General features: G+C 30.3%; 12 protein-coding genes across 12 annotated transcripts; 6 read left to right on the top strand and 6 right to left on the bottom strand.

Moving 5' to 3' along the window:
- Window positions 1-64: 64 nt before the first annotated feature.
- On the bottom strand, window positions 65-1,505 carry PPL_09954 (class I SAM-dependent methyltransferase; the record flags this gene model as incomplete). Its single annotated transcript, XM_020580741.1, has 3 exons — window positions 65-657; window positions 749-898; window positions 1,487-1,505. 3 exons carry the CDS (start codon window positions 1,503-1,505, stop codon window positions 65-67), a joined length of 762 nt encoding a protein of 253 aa, XP_020428781.1.
- Window positions 1,506-1,754: 249 nt separating this feature from the next.
- Window positions 1,755-3,647, top strand: PPL_09953 (uncharacterized protein; the record flags this gene model as incomplete). Its single annotated transcript, XM_020580740.1, has 2 exons — window positions 1,755-2,178; window positions 2,284-3,647. The coding sequence occupies 2 exons, from the start codon at window positions 1,755-1,757 to the stop codon at window positions 3,645-3,647; spliced, it is 1,788 nt and encodes a 595-aa protein (XP_020428780.1).
- A 200-nt stretch (window positions 3,648-3,847) lies between these two features.
- Window positions 3,848-5,602, top strand: PPL_09952 (uncharacterized protein; the record flags this gene model as incomplete). Its single annotated transcript, XM_020580739.1, has 4 exons — window positions 3,848-4,300; window positions 4,377-4,804; window positions 4,880-5,031; window positions 5,106-5,602. 4 exons carry the CDS (start codon window positions 3,848-3,850, stop codon window positions 5,600-5,602), a joined length of 1,530 nt encoding a protein of 509 aa, XP_020428779.1.
- A 333-nt stretch (window positions 5,603-5,935) lies between these two features.
- On the top strand, window positions 5,936-6,462 carry PPL_09951 (uncharacterized protein; the record flags this gene model as incomplete). The annotated part of the gene is made up of 2 exons (XM_020580738.1): window positions 5,936-5,999; window positions 6,092-6,462. 2 exons carry the CDS (start codon window positions 5,936-5,938, stop codon window positions 6,460-6,462), a joined length of 435 nt encoding a protein of 144 aa, XP_020428778.1.
- A 362-nt stretch (window positions 6,463-6,824) lies between these two features.
- On the top strand, window positions 6,825-7,288 carry PPL_09950 (uncharacterized protein; the record flags this gene model as incomplete). The annotated part of the gene is made up of 2 exons (XM_020580737.1): window positions 6,825-6,873; window positions 6,933-7,288. The coding sequence occupies 2 exons, from the start codon at window positions 6,825-6,827 to the stop codon at window positions 7,286-7,288; spliced, it is 405 nt and encodes a 134-aa protein (XP_020428777.1).
- Window positions 7,289-7,551: 263 nt separating this feature from the next.
- PPL_09949 (GNAT family N-acetyltransferase) lies at window positions 7,552-8,241 on the top strand (the record flags this gene model as incomplete). The annotated part of the gene is made up of 1 exon (XM_020580736.1): window positions 7,552-8,241. The coding sequence occupies one exon, from the start codon at window positions 7,552-7,554 to the stop codon at window positions 8,239-8,241; it is 690 nt and encodes a 229-aa protein (XP_020428776.1).
- Window positions 8,242-8,513: 272 nt separating this feature from the next.
- PPL_09948 (uncharacterized protein) lies at window positions 8,514-9,747 on the top strand (the record flags this gene model as incomplete). The annotated part of the gene is made up of 4 exons (XM_020580735.1): window positions 8,514-8,697; window positions 8,745-9,217; window positions 9,440-9,498; window positions 9,552-9,747. 4 exons carry the CDS (start codon window positions 8,514-8,516, stop codon window positions 9,745-9,747), a joined length of 912 nt encoding a protein of 303 aa, XP_020428775.1.
- A 99-nt stretch (window positions 9,748-9,846) lies between these two features.
- Window positions 9,847-10,830, bottom strand: gacQ (RhoGAP domain-containing protein; the record flags this gene model as incomplete). The annotated part of the gene is made up of 2 exons (XM_020580734.1): window positions 9,847-10,730; window positions 10,815-10,830. 2 exons carry the CDS (start codon window positions 10,828-10,830, stop codon window positions 9,847-9,849), a joined length of 900 nt encoding a protein of 299 aa, XP_020428774.1.
- A 155-nt stretch (window positions 10,831-10,985) lies between these two features.
- Window positions 10,986-11,505, bottom strand: PPL_09946 (Rho GTPase-activating protein; the record flags this gene model as incomplete). Its single annotated transcript, XM_020580733.1, has 2 exons — window positions 10,986-11,395; window positions 11,457-11,505. 2 exons carry the CDS (start codon window positions 11,503-11,505, stop codon window positions 10,986-10,988), a joined length of 459 nt encoding a protein of 152 aa, XP_020428773.1.
- Window positions 11,506-14,156: 2,651 nt separating this feature from the next.
- Window positions 14,157-17,943, bottom strand: PPL_09945 (uncharacterized protein; the record flags this gene model as incomplete). The annotated part of the gene is made up of 6 exons (XM_020580732.1): window positions 14,157-14,515; window positions 14,876-15,193; window positions 15,265-15,418; window positions 15,477-15,692; window positions 15,778-17,579; window positions 17,640-17,943. 6 exons carry the CDS (start codon window positions 17,941-17,943, stop codon window positions 14,157-14,159), a joined length of 3,153 nt encoding a protein of 1,050 aa, XP_020428772.1.
- A 181-nt stretch (window positions 17,944-18,124) lies between these two features.
- On the bottom strand, window positions 18,125-19,778 carry PPL_09944 (uncharacterized protein; the record flags this gene model as incomplete). The annotated part of the gene is made up of 4 exons (XM_020580731.1): window positions 18,125-18,138; window positions 19,214-19,259; window positions 19,384-19,556; window positions 19,661-19,778. The coding sequence occupies 4 exons, from the start codon at window positions 19,776-19,778 to the stop codon at window positions 18,125-18,127; spliced, it is 351 nt and encodes a 116-aa protein (XP_020428771.1).
- Window positions 19,779-21,274: 1,496 nt separating this feature from the next.
- On the bottom strand, window positions 21,275-24,069 carry PPL_09943 (RabGAP/TBC domain-containing protein; the record flags this gene model as incomplete). The annotated part of the gene is made up of 6 exons (XM_020580730.1): window positions 21,275-22,374; window positions 22,457-22,814; window positions 22,884-23,190; window positions 23,261-23,385; window positions 23,457-23,490; window positions 23,663-24,069. 6 exons carry the CDS (start codon window positions 24,067-24,069, stop codon window positions 21,275-21,277), a joined length of 2,331 nt encoding a protein of 776 aa, XP_020428770.1.
- Window positions 24,070-24,111: the final 42 nt, after the last annotated feature.

The following is a 24,111-nucleotide window of genomic DNA, read 5'->3' as shown; positions in this document are numbered from 1 at the left end:
ATACTTGTGTTATTATCAAATTAAAAAGAAAAATAAAATGAGAAAAAAAAAAAGATAATCTTTATTATTTAACTACTGGTGTAACTTCTAATGCAATCTTTCCAACTGAAGAATATAAATAGGTTTCGAAATGTTCGGTACTTGGATCGAATGGATTGGTTGCAATTGATTTGAGTTGTTGTAGGGAAGCCTGATCGGCTGTAGAGTTATCGGAATTCGCTATGTTCTTTCTCATAATGTAGATATAGTGACATTGATTACTTTGAGCATCTGGAGATGTTCCTAACATTCTCATGTAGACGGTCCAGTTGTAGTTGGCAACATTGAGCACTGGCAATCGGTTCTCTGGTGAACCATAGGTCATCACCACAAAGAAACCACCAGGCTTCAACACTCTCGAAACCTCGGTAATCATTCGCTTTGCATTGGAATTGTCGTCGTCGCTGCACATCACAGCATCGATTGTACCCTTGTCAAAAATAGAATCGAAAGAATCACTCTCAAAGTCCATATCTCTGCCATCCATTGTCAGATACTCTAATCCTTCTCTACCGACGGTTCTGTTCTTCATATCTTGTATTAATACATCTGAAAAGTCAATATTTACAATCTCCTTATATTCATCGTCATTCATATCTTCACCCAATTTACTATTTCCTAAATTTAAAGATACGATTATTAGTAAACAACAACATGTCGGCAACAAAAATTGTTTGTTTTGTTTTTCACACTAAATTTCCAAACATACCACAACCAAGCATTAAAATTCTGTCCAACTTTAAAAAATATTTAGAAAGGAATGGTTTCAAAGTCTTATAACCATGATACCAATCGAAATGTGGTCTCTTCTTTTTATCATCTTCATATCTCTGATCCCAATATTCTCTTTCTCCATAATCTATTAAAATAAATTAATAAGTAAAAAAATATAGAAATTTGAAATCTTTATTCTTTTTTTTACCTATTGTTTTTGTCATTTCTGAAAATATATATTTAAAAAAAGATTTATATAAATGATAAATATAATCTAATCGTGTGTAATATAATTGTTAAAAAAAAAGTAAAAGGTTGATCAATGGATGAAATTGTTTAGTTTGTCATACAAGTGTTTGTTGATGATACAATTTAGTAATAGTAATAATTAAGTATTAATTATTTATTTATTAAAAATAGAAAAACTAAATAAAACAAAAAAATATCAAACAAATCGTTTTATTCATTTTTTATTTGCTTTTTGTTTTGTATGTAAACAAAAAAGATTTTGTTCTATATTAAGTGGTTGTTTAGTTTTTCATCAAAAGTCGTGAAAAGGTGTGGTTGTTTGTATGGGGCTGTGGTCGATCTTTTTGAATTTCTTTTTTTAATAAAAAACACCAACGAACTTCTTTAATGAAAAATAAAAAAATTAAAAAAAAAAGAAAGTTTTGACGTGCAAGCAGACGAGTCGCTGGTGCAACACCATGGTGAAGCGAGGTGCGACACTCACACTGGCATGCCAATGACATTATTGAATTGATGAAAACGTTCGCTTTCGCCAAAAGTGAAATTGATGATTGTGATCTGAGAAGACGAAAGAAATCTAAATCTATCAAACAACATCATCCATCTGTTGTTCACCACACACTCACACCCAACATTGTTAATAAAATATCTAATATATCTCGGCGTAGTCGGATGTTTATTTAAATCTTGTTTTTTTTTTTTAATTTATTTTATTTTTTCATAGTAAGAAACAGAAATCGATAGTTTAAAATATGATGTTTTCAGAATCTACATTTCAAGAATTTATAGCAAATAGTAATAGTAGTTTACAACAACACTTGAATCAAGAACAAACAATAGAGCAACAACATCTTTTGTCAACACAGGAGAATGAAGAGTTAGCAAGTAGTAGTATTGGTTCACTATTGGAAAATGAAGAGGAGGGTATCACTGAAACACCGTTTTTGGAAGAGCATATGCCTATTTTAAATACACCGATTTCAGATTCTGCAACTACGGCACCAGCTATAGCAATACCAGTAGCAATAGCAACACTAGCAACACCAACAACAACAACCACCACAACAACTACAGCTTCAATAGATTCAATAGATTCAACAACCCCAATAGCAACACCTTCATCTTCTTTAGATGTTGAACCATTAGTACCAGTGAAAAGAGGACGTGGTAGACCTCGTAAATATCAATTATTAGATGCAAGACAATTAGAACTTAAATGTTTATTAACATCTCTCTTCTCTTCTCTTCTCTTCTCTTCTCTATCTTAATTAAAATATAAAGCAAAAGTAAAATTAGATAATAATGGATTTCCTTTGGCATCGCCACCAAAAGCTGCCAATACAGCATCACCAAAGTTAACAAAGAAACAATTGAAGCTGTTGGAGCAACAAAAACAACAAGAACAACAACAACAACAGGATGATGACGGAGATTATCTATCTAAATCGATATGTCCTATCTGTAAGATAAAGATCGATCAAGATAAATATCAGGAGCATTATGAGATGGAGTTGAAGAAGTTGGCATCTGAGGAAAGTCTTCCATCTTTTGAGGATGAATCCGGATCCTATCAAACACTGTCAGCTAATAGACCAAGAAGATCATCGACAATCAACGCATTGATAAAGACACACATGCAAGCAACCGGTACTGTTTCAGAGTTTGACGACATCAACCAATCTATTGGCAACATCAGAGCGAAACGAGAAAAGAGATCTGCAACTTTACTAAATTCATCAAGAAACTCAATTGATAGCAGTGTCAGCAGCGGTACTACCACCACCACTACCACCAATAATAATAGTACAAGCAACATCAGTAGTAATAGTAGTAATAATAGTAATAATAGTATACAGAAATGTTTTGTTTGTGGAGAGCAAGTTAGTGGAGATATGAGTGATTTCAACTTACATTTAGATAGATGTTTAGAGAGTGGAAATGGTAATGCTAATGCAAATGCAAATGCTAATGCAAATGCAACAACAACAACACCAAAGAGAGGAAGAGGTAGACCACCTAAATCAACAACACAACAAAACAAGAGAAAAGCCAATGAAGAGGAAGAAGACTACTCTGATTTACCACCAGGCGTAGAGGTATATGAGTTTGCAGGTGAAACACGTATTCGTGCATGCAGCTTGATTCCCAATGGCTATCACGATATCGTACCGAGACACAAAGATGCAACCAACGAAGATATCGACTTGGACATAGAGGAAGATGATACTGTTCAATACGGACAAGTTCAATACACAGTAGATAGTTTATCAGCAATAGAAAAACCAAGTTTAAATCATTTAATAACAACAGCACCATCATCATCATCTACAACAACGACATCAACAACTACAACAACTACAACAACAAAAAATGTAAATAATAATGTAAATAATAACAGTAATAATGGTGGTAATAGTATAATAATTGAATCATTAAAAGAAAGAATAAGAGAACAAGACAAGCTACTACAGAATGTACCGAATTGTTTGGTATGTCTAAGTAACTATCAAGTTCCGTTGGTCAGTATCAAGTGTTGGCATGTTCACTGTGAACAATGTTGGTTGAATGCACTCAAAGTTAAGAAATGGTGTCCACAATGTAATATCATTACAACACCAAATGAACTTAGAAAAATTTATTTATAAATAAACAAACAAAATAATAACCTTTTCAAAAAAAATAAAAAATAAAAAATGAAAAGTATATCAAAAAAATGTGTTGGACAAATTTGTCCAACAGGTTTCGTCTGACATTGTGTTTTTTATTTTCTATTTTGGTTAATCTTATTTTAATATTAATATAGTTATTTACTTTAATAGAAATATATATTATATAGATCTAAATAATGAGTAGTTGTGAAAAAGAAGTATGTTGTTCGGCACCTGGAAAAGTGTTGGTTACAGGTGGTTACTTGGTTTTAGATAGATTGTTTGATGGTATTGTTTTCACTATCAATTCAAGGTTCTATACTACTATCAAACCTATCGAACAGCAAAATAGTACAGTAACAACAGGTAATGGTGATCACCATCATTATAAATTGACATTGTCATCACCACAGTTCAAATCGGAGCAACAATATCACATTGTGTATCGTCCTAATCAACCGTCGGTCATCGAAATACAACCAGCAAATCCAACCACCTACAAAGAGAATAGATACGTTGAGAAGACACTGTTCTATACACTCATTGTCATTCAGTCACTCATTGAACAATCACAATTCATCGATATCCTTATGCAAGGTTTATATATAACTATTATGGGTGCAAATGATTTCTATTCTCAAATTCCACAAGTATGTTAATATTTAATAACTACTAGTAGTTTTATATGTAATAACAACTTCTTTTTTTTTATTTATTTTACTAAAGTTAAAACAAAGAGGTTTACCAATATCATATGAATCATTAAAGACTTTACCACAATTCCTGCCTTTGACTACTACATTGGATGAGCTACAAAAGACTGGTTTGGGAAGTTCTGCAGCTTTGGTTAGCTCGTTGACTGCTGCTCTATTGTCGTTTTTCAAGGTGATCGATTTGAAGAATCAGAGTGATAAAGTCAAGTTGTTGCGTGAAAAGACACTTTTACATAATCTTGCTCAGCTCTGTCATTGTGTTGCACAAGGCAAGATCGGAAGTGGATTCGATATCAGTTCAGCTGTATTCGGTAGTCAAGTATATAGAAGATTCTCACCGGATCTCATTCAAGGTATTCTAGATCACTACGATAAGAACATTACACCAACACCAGAGCAATTACTTCAATCTGTTTTACAAGAAGATTATAACTCTGTCAAGTATGTATTTAAAAGCTATCTACAGACATTTAATTAAACATTATTCCAATATCAATATAACTAATTTAAAAATAGACTTGATAATTATAGAAAATGGGATAATGAACATCATTCTATGGCATTGCCAGCTGGCTTACAATTGTTGTTGGCAGACGTAAGCATTGGATCCAATACTCCTGTGATGGTAAAGAAAGTTTTAGAATGGAGAAAATCAAATCCAGAGATATGTAAGTTATTAATATAGTCTAGCCTAGAGATGAATGCTAAACTAATACTTATATTAATTTATTTTGATTTTTAGCAAAACAACTTTGGGATGACTTACATACTTCAAATGGTTTGGTAAAGAAAGCATTCAATGAGTTACATCAGTTGCATGGTAGCGACAGTAATAGTTATTTCAATACACTTTCATTGCTGGCTAGTACCTCGCAATCTAAATGGTTAGAGTTACTATCGAAAGGTAATAACGATCAGGTTATCAAGCAAATTCAATTGGTTAGATCATCGTTTTTAGAGATCAGAAGATTACTTAGAAAGATGGGTGAACTAGCCGATGTTCCATTGGAGCCAGTCGAGCAGTCAAACCTTGCCGATCATACCATGGAGGTTCTAGGTTGTGTTGCATCGGGTGTTCCTGGTGCGGGTGGATTCGACGCACTCTTTTCAATTACACTCAGCGACCAGAGTGCACAATCCATAAAAGAAGAATGGATGAAATGGAGCCAATGTAAGGTATTGCCATTGGTATTGAGTGAAGATCCAACCGGTGTAATTCAAGATACTTTACCACAATAATAAATAAAATAACTACCAATATTGAATATATATATATATATATATATAACTCTTATCTTTCATTTCATCATTTCAAATTACAATTTGTGTGTATCAAGTCATTAACATATCCAAATAATCAACAAATATGATCACAACATAAGATGGTAGGCAGAGTTTCCGATATGAAATATCTTCAAGAATTCTGGAAGAATGACGAAATTTATTAATATATCTAGATATTTATTTTAAAATAAATCAAAGATATCTTGAAAGATAAAAATGTGATGATTAAAATCAATAATAATTGTTAAATAATCAAGTTATCGTTAATCATTTAAATCACTTATAGAAATGAATAAATTAATTATATCTTTTATTGTATTAGTAGCTTTGTTTAATACATTTACAATTGCAAGTATGTTTACTATCATCACTACACTTTGATATTTAATTGCTTTATACTTAAATACTATTATAATTATTATTATTATTATTCTTCATAAACAGAGGAGTTAGCAGCAGGACAATGGACTTTACATGGTTCAAATAAATGTAGTACACCACAAACTATGAATCTGGTAAAGAAAAATGGTATGATTAGTACAATCTCACCAGAGGGTTTCCTCTACTTGACCAATGTAACGGTTAACAATGATGGAACATTCCAAGGATACGGTGCACTCTATAGAAATCTACATATCTACGCCTATACCAACGTAAAAGGTACCATTTACAACCCATTTGCCTTCATAGCCGTTTATTCTTCTAGCAGCGGCTTTACTGGTGATACTTATTACTATTCTCTATCGACTTGTAATGATTCTTCAGACGACGAATCAAATATAGTAGATGAATACTCTGCTACTGTTTTCATATAATAAAACGCTTTACCTAAATATAATTAAACATCTAACTAAAATCTATATACTTTGGTGATATATTAACAATCGGCTTCAAATCATTTATCCTGGTAAGTTTGACGAGCGATATATTGATAAATCCTTCAACTTTTCAAATAGATGATTATCTTTGACAAAAACATATATCCTTAATATTTAAAAATTAAACTAATTCTTTACAAATCAAATCTAATAGTTTTAAACTATCAAGAATAACAAAAATCCTTGGGTTCCAAAAAAAAAGTAAAAATCTTATCTTTTCGTTTCTCGTCAAACATCTATAAAAAGAATGGCATCCAGATCTTACAATATCACTTTTTCTTAAATATATATATTATAGGATGTTAAAGTATTTTGTCTTTTTATTCTTTTTAATTTTATTGGTTAGATGTAAGTATTTTTTTAATAAAAAAATATATTATAATCTATTAACCAAAAAAAAAAAATAGCATCTCCGATTACTCAAGGTCTTTGGATTTATCATCAAGATTCTTCGGATTGCTCAGCACCAGTTGTTGCAGGACTTTCAATGGAAAATGGTGTACTCAATACCTTTGATGCAAAGAATCCAAGCAACACGTTTATAGTCAATGCAACTCAGAATCAAGATGGAACATACTCTGGATTAGGAACTGTTTATAATTCAAATACCAACCGAATCGTCTCCTATATCAAAATAAGTGTAGCTTTGAGCAATAGTTATGCTTTTGTTGCTACTTACTATACTAGTTGGAACCCACCATACCCAGGAAGTGAATTTTACTACTCTTTATTATCTTGTAACTCTACCAGTTTACTTATTTAAAAAAAAAATAGTTTTATTTGATAAATAAAAGAAATTTCAATGCAAATATTTGCATTCATCATCCAAAGTTCTGAAACACTCTAAATTTTAATGAAAGGTCATCTTATTTTACCATCATTTATCAAAAAATTTAAATATCTTTTTAAAAAAATTTAATTTAATTTTTAATTTACATTTTTTGAAAAAAACTTATTTTTTAAGACACGTTTTAAACGAAATGCTTTTTTTTTTTTTTTATACACTTTATTACAATATATCTAAAAATGAATGAATATTTTAAAACAAAAAAATCAAACACTAAATTGTTGTGTAGATACGCTGAACCAAGAGATTTCGAAAAGTTAGTTCAAATCGTTAGTTGGGCTTTCTTGGGCAAACCTGATGTTGAATCATGGACTACCACTAAAGAGTTGATTACCGGTATCCGTTTGAATGTAGAGCAGCTAGAGAAATACTATGCAAAGAGTAGAGATTTGGATGTTCTTTTTGTATTAGAGAAAGTAGTTGAAAACACTGATGCTGCAAACACTGACAACAATGACAACAACAACAACGTAGATGGCGCAAGCATTGACAACGCAGCAAAATGGAAACCGACCGGCGAGATTGTTGGATGTATCGAATGTGATAGACAACCTACATCGATGGATATTGGTGAGCTTCATATGCTGGCTGTTGACCCTGCATATCAGAGTGACGGAATTGGTTCGATCTTGATGAACGTCGCAGAACGTCAGATGTCAGAGGTTTGGAAAGTAAAGAAATCGATACTCAGTATAATCAGTTGCCGTGAAGAGATTTTCAATTGGTACTCAAAGTCCTACGGATATCAAAGAGAAGGTGATGACATTCCATTTGAATATCCTGATTTAGCTCCAAAAGGTGATCAAACTTTAGGTTTAACTTTTATGTGTAAATATTATAATCAAGATGATCTTACCCAAAGACAATAACAAATAAAGAAAATAATATAAATTCCATCAAATATAATGAAAAAACATGCAATGCTGTTAGACTATTGAGAAAAAAATTCGGTGATTGAAAAATTTTTGTGGTGAAAAAAATTCTTTGAACAAAAACTGTGAATGAGGGAAAGTTGTATAATTAAAAAACTCCTTCTTATAACAACTCATTCTATTTATATATAAAAACTTTGGTGAATAAAAAAAACAATTAATATAAATAAATTAAAAAAAAATAATTATATAAGATAAAATAAATATATATGTCAACGATTTTATTAGGCGAATACGAACAAGATTTTTTAAAAGTTGTAGAGCTTGAAAAAGGAATCAAAGATATTAAATCAGCTGCAGCCAAGAAAAAAAAAAATATATTAGATATAAGACAAAATGCTGAACATCTAGATGAAAGATTAAAAGTAGCAAGAAATTGTATTGTATTTAATAGTTATTTAAATTAGCCAAAACATTTGTTAATCTTCTTTTAATTTTAGATTTAAAGAGTTTTAGAAGAGAATATAGAATATTAGAGAAAAAAGAACAAACTGAATATGAAACAAAAGCAAAGCAATACGATGAAACTCTTCGTAAGCTTGAAAATGAATTGAGATGGGCAGAGAAACAAAATGAAGGTGATCCAACAAATACAGGGGAAATTGCCATCCCAATAAACGACCAAGCACAAAATCAATATAATCAAGATATGGCCCAAGCAAAGAGACTGCAACAACAAGATAAAGAAGCAATAACCAGAATGGAGGCTCAAGGAGTTGAAATGGTAGAGATTGGAATAAATACTTTAAGTGGAATGGAACATCAAAATCAACAACTAAAAAAAATAGATGAGAACCTCAATCAGGTGGAAGATAATTTAAAACTAGCAACCAGACAAATGAGAGCATTCGCAAGAAAAATGGCAACAGACAAGCTAATCATGGGTCTGATTTTATTAATTGTGTTGGCAGTAGTATTTATTATTATATGGAAAATAGTAAAGCCTTAATTTAATCAACTAGTGCAGTAGATTAAAATTTTATAAACATTATTTTATCATTTCCTTTTTTTTTTTCTTTACTTTAGCAATCTTTCTTTGTAAAAAATTATTAATTTTAAAATTTAAGGTATGACACATCTTTTAAGGTAGTTTAGTGTCAAATGTCTATATTACCTAAAATTTTGTTATAAATAGTCCACTCTTTCTACAAATTATGAACAAAAATTAGTATCAATTAAAAAAAACAAAATGATGTAAGTTCAACATTCAAATATCAATACTTATCTATTTTTTTTTTTGAACTAAGTTTATTAGAATTAGTATCGTTCATAGGTGATGATGTAGCTGACTTTGAAGACAATGATGGTATTTCAATCATGAATCCAAAAAATAATATCGATGTATTGGAAGAAGAGGAACCAACAATATCATCTTTAGCTATTTCAATGTATTTAATGGTGGTTGTCTTTGTTGGAGTTGTTGTATTGGATTCTAAATCATAAAATTAAATTTTTAATAAATCCCAATCGTTGACAATTAAAATTGATAATTTTCTTAATTTTATAAATAAATTGTTTGTTTATTAAGATTTTTTGTCTCGATTAGACAGCTGTTGTACTTGATCGTGGTCTTGTTTCCGGCTCACCAAACCATTTATTATTATATCCGGGTGCCTCACCTACTCTTGGCAAAGGTTTGGGTACAAAAAGAGTTGGTGGTTTGGCGGGTAAAGGTGGTGGTGTTTTTAAATTATTTCGTTTGTCGGGAAGTGCTGGAAGTGATTTTTTTGGTTCTTCTGTTGCGTTGGGTGTCGGTGAAAGTGGTGTTTGTGTAGATGGTGGTAAAGATGAGGTTGGTATTGATAATGTACTGTTGCTATGACTTGATGGTATTGGTGGAAGTGTAAATGGTACTGAAGTTGGTATCTCTAAAAATGGTGGTGGTGAAGTAAATGTAGTCGATGCTGGCGATGATGTTGGTGGTGGTGGTGGTGAAGTGGAGGCAGTAGCTGTTGTTGTTGCGATGAGTAGTGATGATGAAGATGGTGTAGATGGTGCGCTAGATGTTGGTGTTGAGCTTGGTGTTATATTGGGTGATGTATTACTCAGACTGTTGTTGTTTGGAATTGGGATGGCTGGTAATGGCGACGGTGTTGGGATGGATATTGTTCTTGGACTGATGAGTGAAGGTGTTGATGCCGATGAGTTGCCCGGTGAAATGGAAAGAGTTGGTGGAGGTGGTAATGGTGCTTTATTTAATTGCTGTGGATATTTAACGTGTGGATTGGTAGTACAGAACTCTGTGATTGCTCTGGTCTGTCTGGTTCTAACAAACAGACTGTTGTCTTCAAAGATGCTTTCATAGTTGCAAATGATGGTCGCCATCAATGTCTTTGTGCTCTTTGAGTCTTCAACTGTGAATTGTAGTACCTCTTGATCGGTATGTGCTTCTGGTCTTAAAATTGTTGGTAAAAATACAACACTCACTAGCAATAATAAAATAACAATTATATTAATAAAAAACAGGCATTGATTATCAATTGTATAATCTAAACTTTGTTTATACATACATGAATCAGTAGTCATCTTGTTGGTTTCGGAATTAGCAACAACTTTAACCAAGAATTCAAATATATACTTTAAGACCTTTAGATTGGTCAATGGCAAAAGACTTCAAGACTTTCTTTACAACTTCAAGCTTAACCTTCTCATCATTGATAGATTCACATGCAACAAACATATTATACTAAATTTAAATCAGGAGTTTTAGTCAACTGTGAATGATGAGTATATGTAATGTTTAAGCATACATTTTCAAAAGATAAAAGTGGGTCTTGCAGTCCACGAAGATATAATTTAAGGATGGATGCAACGACATGACATTCGTGAGGTTGGAAAACCACTGGCTTCTCCTGTTCGAACAATGTACGATATTGCATGATCTGTTGTTGTGATCCACTCTCTCTGAATATTCCAGGAGTTTGAAGTGCATTCGCTTCTAAATACTCTATGGTTTGAATAATGATTGGTGGTATCTCCATGTTGTCTATCAGTCTAGATCCAAACACCTTTCCACTGGGTGCACTGACATTCGTTGGTGGTTGTGGTGATGCTGCTGTACTGGTTGCAGACGATGAATCATTGCTACCATCTTTTTTACTCTTTTTATTCCTTTTTATCCTTTTCTTTCTTTTCCTTCTTTTCCTTCTTACTTGGACTTAGAGAGTCTTCTTCCTTCTCTTTCTTTTTTCCAAATTTCATTCTTTATAAAACTTTGTATTTCTTTTTCTTTTACTCTATTAATTTAGAATACTAATATAACTAACTGATTGAATTGAATTTAATTTAATTGATTGGTTTGAATTGGCTAATTGATTGATTGTATGAAAATGATATGATTTAATTTTAATTAAAATGAAGATAACAAGTATGTATTCAACCTGACCTATTGATTATTAGATATTGTTTTAATGTATTTATCTGAATGTTTCAATTATTATAAATTGTTAGTAACTATTATTGATATTGAACTGATATATATATATATGTGATATACAAGTGAATGATAGATGTTTTAAAATAAATAGTGTAAAAAAACGGGTTAACCTGTTCAGTTGTTGTGATGTTAGTGGTTTTTTTTTGCTAGTGAGTGTTTGATATTATATTATCTGGTGACGAAAAGACAATATCAGATATATTGCTGTTTTCACTGTATCGTTGTGTATATATGTGAATGTGATTGTATTTGAATTGGTTGTGTCCTCTTATTTGTCAATGTTGTTGAGTAAGAGGTGTAGGGTATAAGATCATATAAATAAAATAGAAGAACTGTTCACAAATTACTATAATCTCATATGTTGTTGAACAAACAAACAAATAAATAAATAAATAAAATAAAATATAACTAAGTGAATTAAAAATAAACTAGTTGCAACTTGATAAACTGATACAATTTGCTATGTAAGCTGACAAAAAAAAAAAATTTATGGAAAGAGGGAAGGGAATGAACAATAATTATAACATATTATTATTGTTGTTATTGTTGTTATTGTTGTTGTTAGCAACGATTATGATACTACTTTTGAAGATGATGTATGGTAATTATATATTAATGTAAACTAGATTTTGTTTGTGTTTTTGTTTTGCTAAACTTTGCTACTTTGCTTTTCTTTGTTTTATAAATGATATATTTGCTGTTAATACTAATTTTCAATTCAAAATAAAATTTGTTTATTATAATAATAATAAAGATGATGATGAGATAATGGTTGCTAGCAATACACTTTCAACACTTTTGATTCAATTTTATTTAAAATTTCAAAGGTAATTTTAAACAAAAAGTATTAATAGCACACATTTATATTCACTAATATAGATGTTTTTGCTTTGCTGCGATAGATACATACATACACATATTTTATATAGGATGTTAATAATTATAATTGCACACCATTCGAAAACAATAAAGGAATTGAGGAAATGATTTCACATTATTATATTGGTCTGATGAATGAATAAAAGGAAAGCAAAGGAAATGAAAAATGTTATATCTCTAACAGTATGTAATTTGGGGGTGGGAATGAATGGGGAATTGGGTAGATGATAGGTGATTGATGACGGATGATTGGTTTTTGGTTTTTTTTTTTTTGCATTGTTGTTTGTTTGCTTGACTAATAGGAATGAACTTGTTCATTTCGGTGTGATATTGGGTGGGTTGATAATGTGTGGGAAGTTAATGATAGTTTGTTAGTTGTTAATTTCATTTTTTGTGACTGTTTGACTATATTCTCACAAAACTTTAATTAATATAATGTCACTAATATTTTAAAACAAACAAACACTCAATCTATTTATTTATTTTTTCCAAATTTAATGTCCATCCAATAATAGTTTGTGCAATATTATTAATTGTTTTTTTTTTATCTACAGATAAAATAAAATAAAATAAAATAACACATTCCCCACCTTTATTACCACACCCACAAAAAATACAATGAATGTGGAATTGTGTTTGGTGATGGTGGTAAAAGATAGTGGTGAATACACAATAATAAAATAAACAACATACACACATCTTTGAAATGGTATGGAGAAACCAACAAACAAATAACCAATAAAACATGGTTATCTTTATAACCTATCTTTAATATTCTCTACCATTTCATTTCTTATAATTTCACTTTTAATTTTCCAAAGCAAAATTAAAAAACCAAAAAGTAAATCATGTTCAAACATCACTTACTATTTTTCTTTTCTTTTAAATGTCATAAATAGTTTAGTGTTTCGTTACGAATTAAGATATTATTATTTCTATTATAGATAGATTACTTTTAATTATTATTATTTTATGTATTACTCTAAAAATCTTTAGTCAATTAACAAATAAATCTGTAAACGAGTGCTGTTTTTTTTTTTGTTTGCTATGTTTAATCAGGGAGATAATCAATGGTGTTGGTTTGTTTGCATAAAACATAATAACCTTTTTTTTATTTTTAATTAAATAAAAATTTAATAAAAAATCAATAATCAAAGAAATCAATCTATCCCAAATCTTCGATTCGATTCATGTTTTTGTTAATCACACACACAATTACAATAACCAAAAAAAAACTTGAAAATAATCGAAAAAAATTAGTGGGCACTCCAAAAAAATATGATGTGGGTCAGGTGGCTTCCCATTGATTCACCAAAGAGTGGGAGTAGAAAACTATTCACAAAACTGGAATCTAATAATACAATTTCACTCTAAAGTCTTAAAGTACACACTGTGTGTTTATTTTAAATTATTAGATAAGATTGATTGATTAAAGTCCTTCCATGAATTAAATTGTTGTTCAAACTTAACATTTTAGAATCGAAACTCTTTAATAATTAAAACAACTTTACCTTTAATTTTAATTTAATTAACCAAATTAGTTTATTTGTAATTTTGTTGTTGTTTTTGATGTTGTAGATTTGGTTGTTTCTTTTGATTTATCTTTATCATCACCATCACTATCTGATTCTTGATCGTATGCACCATATCGATATTTCTCTTCAAACTTATTCTTGAATTCAATATAGTCTTTAAGTGCTGATTGAATTTCAGATTGTGTAGGTTGTTGTTGTTGTTGCTGTTGAATGGTAGTATCTGATTTCTCTTCATTCTCTTTTTGCTTTGTTGACATAGTAGTTGCAGTCTCTTTTAAGAATACATCTGTTATTAGATTATCACAAATCTTATAGATTTCCTTTGATAGAATTCCATTGCCACCTTGGAATAGGATGAAATCTTTCAGTAGATTAACCATGGGCAGGTACGACCGGTCACTAGGCAGCATGGTGTCGACAATCTTCCGGTTGGTAGGGTTGTCTTTCACCAGAAATCCAATTAGAATAACCAGATACGACGAAGCCACTTTTTCTTGGGTCTTTGAGGTGAATCGAGTGAGTGTACGCTCAGATGTTCTCCACATATAGATATTTAGAATCGATTCGATGGCACCTTGATTCGAACGGAATCTCTCTCGATTCTCTGGATTGTTCTCCACCAGATTGACTAAGAGAGTCACAGAGAGTTGCGCAATATCAAACTTCTCTGGTACCTCTATCTTGAGCAAATTGATAACCGTTTGAATACCAAAGTGTTTACAACTTGCCATTTGACTTAGATATAATATCTTTTTTGGTGTTAATGATTTATTATTATTATTATTACTATTATTATTATTATTATTAATATTAATATTCTTTGATATATTATCTATATAATCACTAACATTATCAACTATTTCTATTCTTTCTTTTGATTCATATTTATAGGGAGAGTCTAATGATCCGATGATACTCGAACTTAATCGATTATTATGAGTCATATTTAAAAGAAAGTTAAGTATCGACATGATACACTCAGTACCTCCAATTCTAATATCTATTCCACTTAATCTTTCTTTATATTTAACCATCAAATCTGTATTATATATATATAAGTTATTAATAAGTAATTAGTATTTGTAATTATTATTATTAAGAACAACATACTTTGTAAATATGATATCAATGTAATGAATATAGAAAGTGAAGATCTTATTGAACTTATGTGTGCTCTATTTAGTTTGTTCTCAGCTACACACTCTTCCATGATCTTTAATATTCTCTCTATGTTTCCAATGAATTTAGGTGATACAGAAGTTGTCTAAATCAACAATAGTTAGTTTCATATACCAATGGTTGTTTTTGATTGTTATACATACTTCTATCAATGGATTCAAATATAATGTATATTTAGATAGTAGTTTAATTAGACCTTCCAATATATCGTAATCTCTATACTGATTCCTCAGAGCATTGCTAAAGTGCTTGTGCGATATCAGCTGTGCAAGTGTCATAATTGCAATCGATGATACCGAAGACGATGCTCTAGCAGTGTCTCCAACATAGTTTTGAAACAAATTATTAATTGCTGTACACTTGATTTTTAAATGTTTAAATGTACATTTGTTTGTATGTTAGTGTTAAGATGTATATAAATGTAAAAATATTAGAATTACATACATGTGTAGAATTTAATCTTCTACCACCAGGTGACTTTGGTGATTTCGGTAGTTTCGTTGGTGTCGTAAAGTATTCGACTTGGTAGTTCTCTGGAATTACAGTGGCTTGGTCAAGTAGATACCTCAGTGTCTCTGGTGTAAAGTGATCGAGGTTGGAGTGTTGACAGGACAATGCATAGTATATGAAACAAGCTGACAAATTAACATCTCTATATTCCTGTGGTGAGAACTTACACCATTTATGACTCTGGCTCATCTTAATTGGACTAATTGCATTGTTTTGTAATCCATCATGTCCACCATCTTTAATTGATCCCAATGAAGAAGATCTCTTTACTCTCTTGCTACTATTATTTGATGAACCTAATGTAGGTGATTGTTGTGATGATTGTTGTTGAGATAAAGAGGTAGCGGTGGAAGTAGAAGTGGTATCTGTAGATACAGAAAGAAACTGTTGATACAGATCTTCACTATTCAATATTGGTCTATTTTTATTTGAATCGGTATTATTACTATTGTTATTATTTGAAACATTATCGTTGTTATTATTATTACTGTTATTATTATTATTGTTGTTGTTGTTGTTTACACTATTGGTCAATCCTAAAAGTGAATCGTTTAGATCTGACATTAGATTGAGTGAACGAAGTGAGAGTGATGTAGCGTGTGTGTCAGATACAAGTCTACTAGCAATATCAAGTAGACTACTGAGTACTACTTTAGGTTGATCGGATTGAAGCGATCTACACAACTCGCTCTCCTCACTATCGAATGATATTTCTTCGATCTGTTGCTGAGATGACCAATTACTATCGTTGTCATGATCATCATCGTCGTCGTCGTCGCTATAGCTGGCATTAACACACTCTTTATCATAATGATTAATATCGTTATCATCATATTTATCATCATTATCACTATCATCGAATTCCCCAGAACTCATCTTTAAAGATTGTTTCGATCGCTTATTTACATTCGATTTCTTTGATTTCAAAATCCTCGCTGTTACTGATACATATGAACTATCACTGTTTTCTTTACCATCTGAAGATGGATCTTCATCCTCCTTATTGCTGTTTGCCTTCTTTTTACTTTTTGCGGATGTTGTCTTTTTCCTCTTTGTTGTTGTTGTTGTGGTTGTTGGTTTCTTATCTGGTTTATCAATTTCAATTTGATCGATTGATTTGTTTAGTTTTGATTTAGATCTAGATCTGGTTGGTGTATTGCTTATTGTAGTTGAAGATAATGAAGAGGATGTTGAAGGAGATTGACTTGAGGATATTGTTGATTTCGATCTACTTTTGGGTAAAGGTGAACTCTTTACTGTTTTAACGATAGACGGTTTATCCGGTAAAATGATCTCTGATTTCGATTTCTTTGGTGGTGGTTTCGGTCTAGATTCTTCTTCTTCCACCTCATATAAATCGAAATCATCGAATGATGATTGTTTAGTTTCCTTTTTTACTATACTACTCTCTTCGCCACCACCATTATTATTATTATTATTGCTATTATTATCTAAAGATGTACTTGAATATTCATCTGGTTGTGTCAGACTATCATCATTACAAATGATAGTATTATCACTCCTATTGTTTCTATCATGATTATTACTACTACTACTAATTTCATTCGAAATCTTTGCTATTGGTTGAACCACTTCATCTTTAGTACTCTCTAAAACATTTGATGTTTCAATTTTCTTGTTACTCGTCAAACTACTACTATTATTGTTGTTGTTTGTCAGATTTCTAAGATTACTTAATCTTTGTAGAAGTGTAAGTGTTGACTTTGGTGTACTACCTAAAATATTCAATCATTAATAGAGTGTAAGATTGATTATTAAAATATTATAATACCTACTGTTGCTATTGTTATCACTAAGACTATTACTATTATTATGTTCTACAGTTGTAGTGGTAGTAGTTGTAGTAGAGGTGGTGGTAGAGGTAGTTGTATCAGTTGTGATCTTTCTTTTATTGAATTGCCACTTTGAGTTTGAAGATGATAATGTATACGAGGAAGAGGAGGAAGATGATGTTGAAGATGCTCTACTCCAAAAACTTAAGCTACTGTTGTTATTGTTACTATTGTTGATGCTGTTGTTGTTGTTGTTGTTATTGATCGAGTCTGTCTTTTGTGATGGTGATTGAAAAGACTGTGACATATTATTATCTTTCCTAATGAAAGCATTCAGCAAAATCAATAGGTTATTTTTAATTATATAAATGTGGATGTGTGCTCATTACAGAAAAATAAACAATTATTATTTTCAAAGAATTTTTTGGTTACCCTTTAATAATATATTATAAACAATTATTTTATTTATTTAGTTATTACCATTTAGGTTAATCTAATATATCTTTAATAATATAAAAAAATAAAAATAAATTTTTAATTTTTTGTGATACTATCTGGTACAAAATGCTGTACCACTTGGATTAGGAATAAAATATCCAATGTTGGACTGTTGTCGCCCTAAATAGATAGAACACTTGCATTTCTGTTAAAAAAGGTATGCGCTACTGACTCAACAAACAAGCATTGAGTAATGTTGGTACTGCGAGCTGATTTGATATCAATGATAGATATTCATTTCATGGACAAACAACTCACCCTTTTAATGTGTGTTGTCTAATGAAACATCTTTCTCATATATATAATCTAGCTTAGCTATCCACCAGTGGTTGCTCATTTTCTTGTTTTGATTTGATCAGATTCTTATCGATGATCTTTACCTTTCTTTGTTTGACTTGGGATAGTCTTTCCTGAAAGCTCACAATACCTCTTAGAGCGATCTTCTCTCTTTTTGTGATCCATTGTTTAAACAATACCCTTTGTATTGATCTACTTTTATGCTTGCTAATGTACTTATAATCTAGCCCATAGATATTAGCAACCCCTTTATCTTTTAAAACAATCTTCCAATGCGAAATTCACCCTCTCCCTATTGGACAGCCCAGACAAACTCTTGTTGAATAATATTGTATTCTCTTTGTATAGTTTTAAGTAAAGTTGAAGTCATTTTTATGAGAAATGGTGATTTTTTATGTTTTATCGCAAAATAATTGAATTGAGGTTCACCCCCTTTTTTTTTTTTTTGGAAATTTAAATTAATTTTATTTATTTATTTATTTATTTTTAGATTAAAAAAAAAAAAAAAAACAAAACATGATTGATTTCAATCATATATAGTTATTGTTGTACACAATTAATATTATTTTAACATTAATATTCAAATAAACAGGTTATGCTCTTTCACCTCTGATTCTTCTTGCCAATTGCATATCCTTTGGCATGATTGTGACTCTTTTCGCATGGATCGCACATAAATTAGTGTCTGTTCAGCACAAATAGATCGATCAAAATTAATTAATTAGTATATCATTTTTAATAGAATAGATACAGATAATAATAATAGTAATAGTAATATTTACCTTCAAATAAACCAACAAGATATGCTTCAGATGCTTCTTGTAATGCCTATATGTGAAAAAGATAAAAAAACAAAAACAAAATATTAGTAACGTTACTTAATTGGCAAAATAATAAAACTAAAAATTAAATAATAATAACAGCTTATAATATAAATAAATAATTAACATACAGCAATTGCAGATGATTGGAATCTCAAATCAGTTTTGAATTCTTGAGCAATCTCTCTCACCAAACGTTGGAATGGTAGTTTACGAATCAACAATTCACTTGTCTTTTGGTACTTTCTGATCTCTCTAAGTGCAACTGTTCCTGGTTTATATCTATGTGTTTTCTTTATACCTCCTAAAGTAATTGTATGTAAAATTATTTAATAAAAATAAAAAAAATTAAAGTTATATTAATAAAATAAAATTTAATTAGATTAAAATAATTTGATGAAACGTTACCACTGATATTTAGATTGGCATTCTTAAGGTGCTCCATTGGCCCAGTCTTTTGTGAGATCATTCTTCTTGGAACTTTACCTCCAGTTGTTTTACGTGCAGTGTTCTTGGTTCTTGCCATTTTCAATATTTATTAAATTAAATATGTTGGATTTGAAAAGATAAGTATTATTTATTTATATAACAAATTTTATTTGTATAATTGTTTGTGAAATGAAAAATCAACAACAAATAACCAGTATTTATAGTGGAATTCACAAGAAAATATAAAGAATGATTTCAAATTAAATACAGAATAATTGGAATAATATTTGGTTTCTTTCAAAATCCCAATCGCAATACAACAAATGATATCGCGCCACAATTCAAATTTAATCATACAAAATGGTAATCACCAAGCCTATCTTTTAAACCCCAAAAAACAAAATAATAATAGCAAAAACAATAATCAGCAAATGCAAAGATGAGCAAATATATTGATCAATCTAAATTTCCGATCCAACGACACTCTGGAAATAATGAATATTCCATTCATTTCACTCAAAACTTTCTACCTGTAACATCGATTTATCTTTTTTTTTTATTTCTATAAATATTTTGGGCTATGAGGATAAATTTTTTTCAAAAAAATTAATGGTACAAAAAATAATATTATTTCTACAAAATCATAAAATCAAATATATCTTTCCATAACTTTATCCAAATTATATAAAACTTTTACAAATAAACTATAAAATATAACAGAAACTATAAAATAAATAGTTTTTATACTTATAATTAAAATTATTGGTGGATACACGATTAATTATTTATTTCCAAAATAAATATTTTTTAGAAAAAAATCCAAAAACTAAACTTTTCTTTAATAATTAACTGTAATGAATATAAATTTTGATATTTTAATTAAAATATATTATCTCAATAGTTATAATTAAGATTTCGTATTTTTAAACAAATTATCTTTTTTTTATTCAAAAAATAACAATTAATTGTTTTCTATTTTAAAATTTGTTTAAAATTTGTGAACGATACACAATAACGTTACCATTCATTGCTTTTAACACATATCAATATCCTTAAAATTAAAATTTCTTTAAACTTTATTTAATATTAATAATTTATTAATAAACTTATTCTTTAAAAGATAATTTGTTTTGATTTAAAATTAGCTAATTATTATTTGAGGAAAATATATTTTTTGATTTAAAAAAAGTTTATAATCCTCTATTTAACAATAAAGATGACCAATTAATTAATTTGTAACGTTACAATTCTAAATTAATATGAATATTTTAAATGATATCGAAAGATGTATTTTAAAATATAAAACAAAAAAAAAAATCTGTAAACAGTCATGAGACAACTTATATTTCTTTTATAAATAAATAAATTTATTATTAAATCTTAAAATCCAATTATAGAAATTTCAATTTTAACAGCTTTGAGTAAAGAAATTAGTAAAACATCAAATAAATCAAAGATTAAAATATACAGAAAAATTAGATCACAATTTTAACAATAATACGAAGTTCACTTAAATTGAATCACCAATGAATGTATTTCAATAATCAAAAATTACTTTGGTTATTAAAAATTTTTATACATAATTTATTTGATTTAATGTTGAGTTATTGTAGGTGGTGATTTCAGTTTTAATTTAGTTGATCGTTTTTGAATTGAATTTATAGTTTCTACATCCCCGAATAAAAATTGTTTTCTTTGCTCTGTTGGTTGGCTCTCATTGATTTTGTTGTTGCTGTTGTTGTCAAAATGTAAATCGAATTCTAATATTGCTGGGTTGCTTGGATTGAATTGGATTTGTGCTAAACTATATTTACAATCTTCTTTTACGTAGCCACCACACGACGGATGCTCCTTTAGCACCATAAATGTATCCTCTGTCACGATGGCATAGCACTTGGTGTTGATCGACTCAGTGGTGTACTCGGCACACTCGTAAATAAAGTGATCGCCTTCCAGCCATTCATCGATTCCACGATACTCCTTGAGACTCTCCTCGATCTGCTTGCGCACCTTGACTTCGCGGTCGGCGTCAAACACTGGGTTGGGAATCAACAGTGTATTGTAATCGCGATAATAGTGACCACCTTCATCATCGATATCCGCCAACGATCCAAAGTAATAGAATCTCGGGTTGTTCTTGAAATCATCGGGTTCTTGATCGTCGTCGGAATCAACTTGGAATTGCATTCCAGTCTTTTGGAATTCTTTATCAAACTGCTGGTACTCTGCATGGAAACGTTCGTCGTGAACGGTGTTGGTGCCACCGATGTGTGGCATTCCGTTGTGATGATTGTCTCCACTGCTAGCCAGCAGTCTGGTCGGTGACAACATAATAGATCGAACACCACTTTTATTTAGTGGTGAACTTCCCATTGTAAAACTTCTATCTTTGGTATCTGGTGAATTGTTGTTGCTGTTGGCCGATGTGTGAATAAATTGCTGTGGTGAAGACTGTGGAGTTACATTGATGGGCGAAGACTTGTTTGGAGTCGATGGTTGTTTATCTCTGCTTTGTCCAATCTTGAATTTATTCATCAACCAATTCTCCTTCTTTGGCTGTACAACAACAGGTGAATTAGGTTGAGATTTTGGTGGCAATGGGTTATTTAAAGCATCGGGATTACAAACTGGACATCTATTGAATTCATGTACATTTAATTCCAATCCTTTTGCCAAGAAAATATCATGTATTTCTAAAAAATAAATAAGATGTTATTATTATTATTCAATATCCTTTTTAAACATTATTATCATTTGACGAATTAATTTACATACTTTTAAAACCAGATGGAACTTTACTTATGTATGGAAAACCTTCTTTTAAGAATCTTAATATGTTCATGTTCATGTCACCATTGTCATTGGTATCAGCATCATTCTTTTCAAGTAGAGTATTAAATTGGAACCAATTATCATAGAATGCCAGATGTGAAATACCTTTGATATCTTGGAATGACTTTTTGACACCGTCAAACTCTTCGGGCTGGCTAATTAGCAAGCCAGGTGGTAGATGATTTGCATTTGGGAATCTTCCACTCTTGAAATACTTGTATGGTCTACAATCAAATACAACCAAATTACATTCAATAGGTTCATCATCTTGTATATAATATTGTAATTTCTCTCTTATTTTCTAAATTAATGAAATTAAATGAGTTAGTATTTGTTTTGTATAGTATTATTATGTATTCTATTTACTTACAGGATCTTTTCCAAGTGGTGACTTTAAAATCATTTCTTCAACATCGATACCCATGCATATTGAATATTTATATTCATTGTAGATCTGATTGATAGTGTCAAGTCTTGGTCCGCTTGGATGCTTGCAACTGGTATAGAATCTATTCCAATTTCTCAAGAATGAAATCGGTGTTGACTTTCTGAATATCTCTGCATGTTTAATTAATCCTGGTAGTCTAGACTGATTCGATACACTCGTTGCAATGGACTTCTCATCCAATACCGCTAGAATATCTTTTGCTGTACCTTTTATCGCTAGAATTTGTTCACTATTCAATAGTAATTAATATTAATAATCAATAGAAAATCATCTTTACATATATCATAGCACGATATTACCGTTTTGATTTCAATAATGCCATTGAGAAATATAAATAGAAGTCTTGATTCTCATGGAATAGCAGAATATCCCACAACTGTACTAAAAACATTAAATCAGTACATCCACAAAACATATGATTAATCTAATAATATATTGATTGACTAGAGGTTAATATTTATGAGAATGAATGAATAGAATCAAAAGATAACCTACCCATTCATAGAAATAAAGTTGTGTAAATACACTTCTTTGTTCAAAAAAGTATGATAAGATTGGATCGTGATATAATAATAATATTCTAAACATTTCACTATCACATCTGTGTTATTGATTGAGTTGTGTTAGTAAAATGTCTGTCTGTCTGTCTGTCTGTCTGCTTTGTCAAAAATAATAATATAGATATTCTGTAAAAAACTTACAATAGAATTGGATGTGCAGAAGGATAAGGTAACAATCCACTTAATGATAGATTCTCAACTATTTTAATACTTAGATTCATCCAGTCTTCTTCAGAGTTTTGTGGTAAATTGGGATCACGGAGATTCGATACGATCTCATCGGCAAACGATAATACAACGAATGGTGATATCAGCTGTGCCACATTGATGCTATACTCTCTGGAGGTTGTCAAACAAAAGTTTCTAACGAATCGCTGTAGCCGCTCCGATATCATATCGATATCCAATGAATCTAGTAATTCTGAAGATGGTACGAAATCACTATCACCATTACCATTACCATTACCATTACCATTGTTACTGCTGCTATTATTGTTATGTTGTTCATTTAACTTTTGACTTCCTTGTATATCTTGACGTACAAACATTCTGATTTGATCGAATAGTTTGTATTCGGTTGCTAGATGTGT

This window comes from Heterostelium album (assembly GCF_000004825.1).
Source record: "Heterostelium album PN500 unplaced genomic scaffold PPL_scaffold11, whole genome shotgun sequence".
Lineage (NCBI taxonomy): Eukaryota > Evosea > Eumycetozoa > Acytosteliales > Acytosteliaceae > Heterostelium > Heterostelium album.
This window is presented reverse-complemented; position numbering and strand designations above follow the sequence as displayed.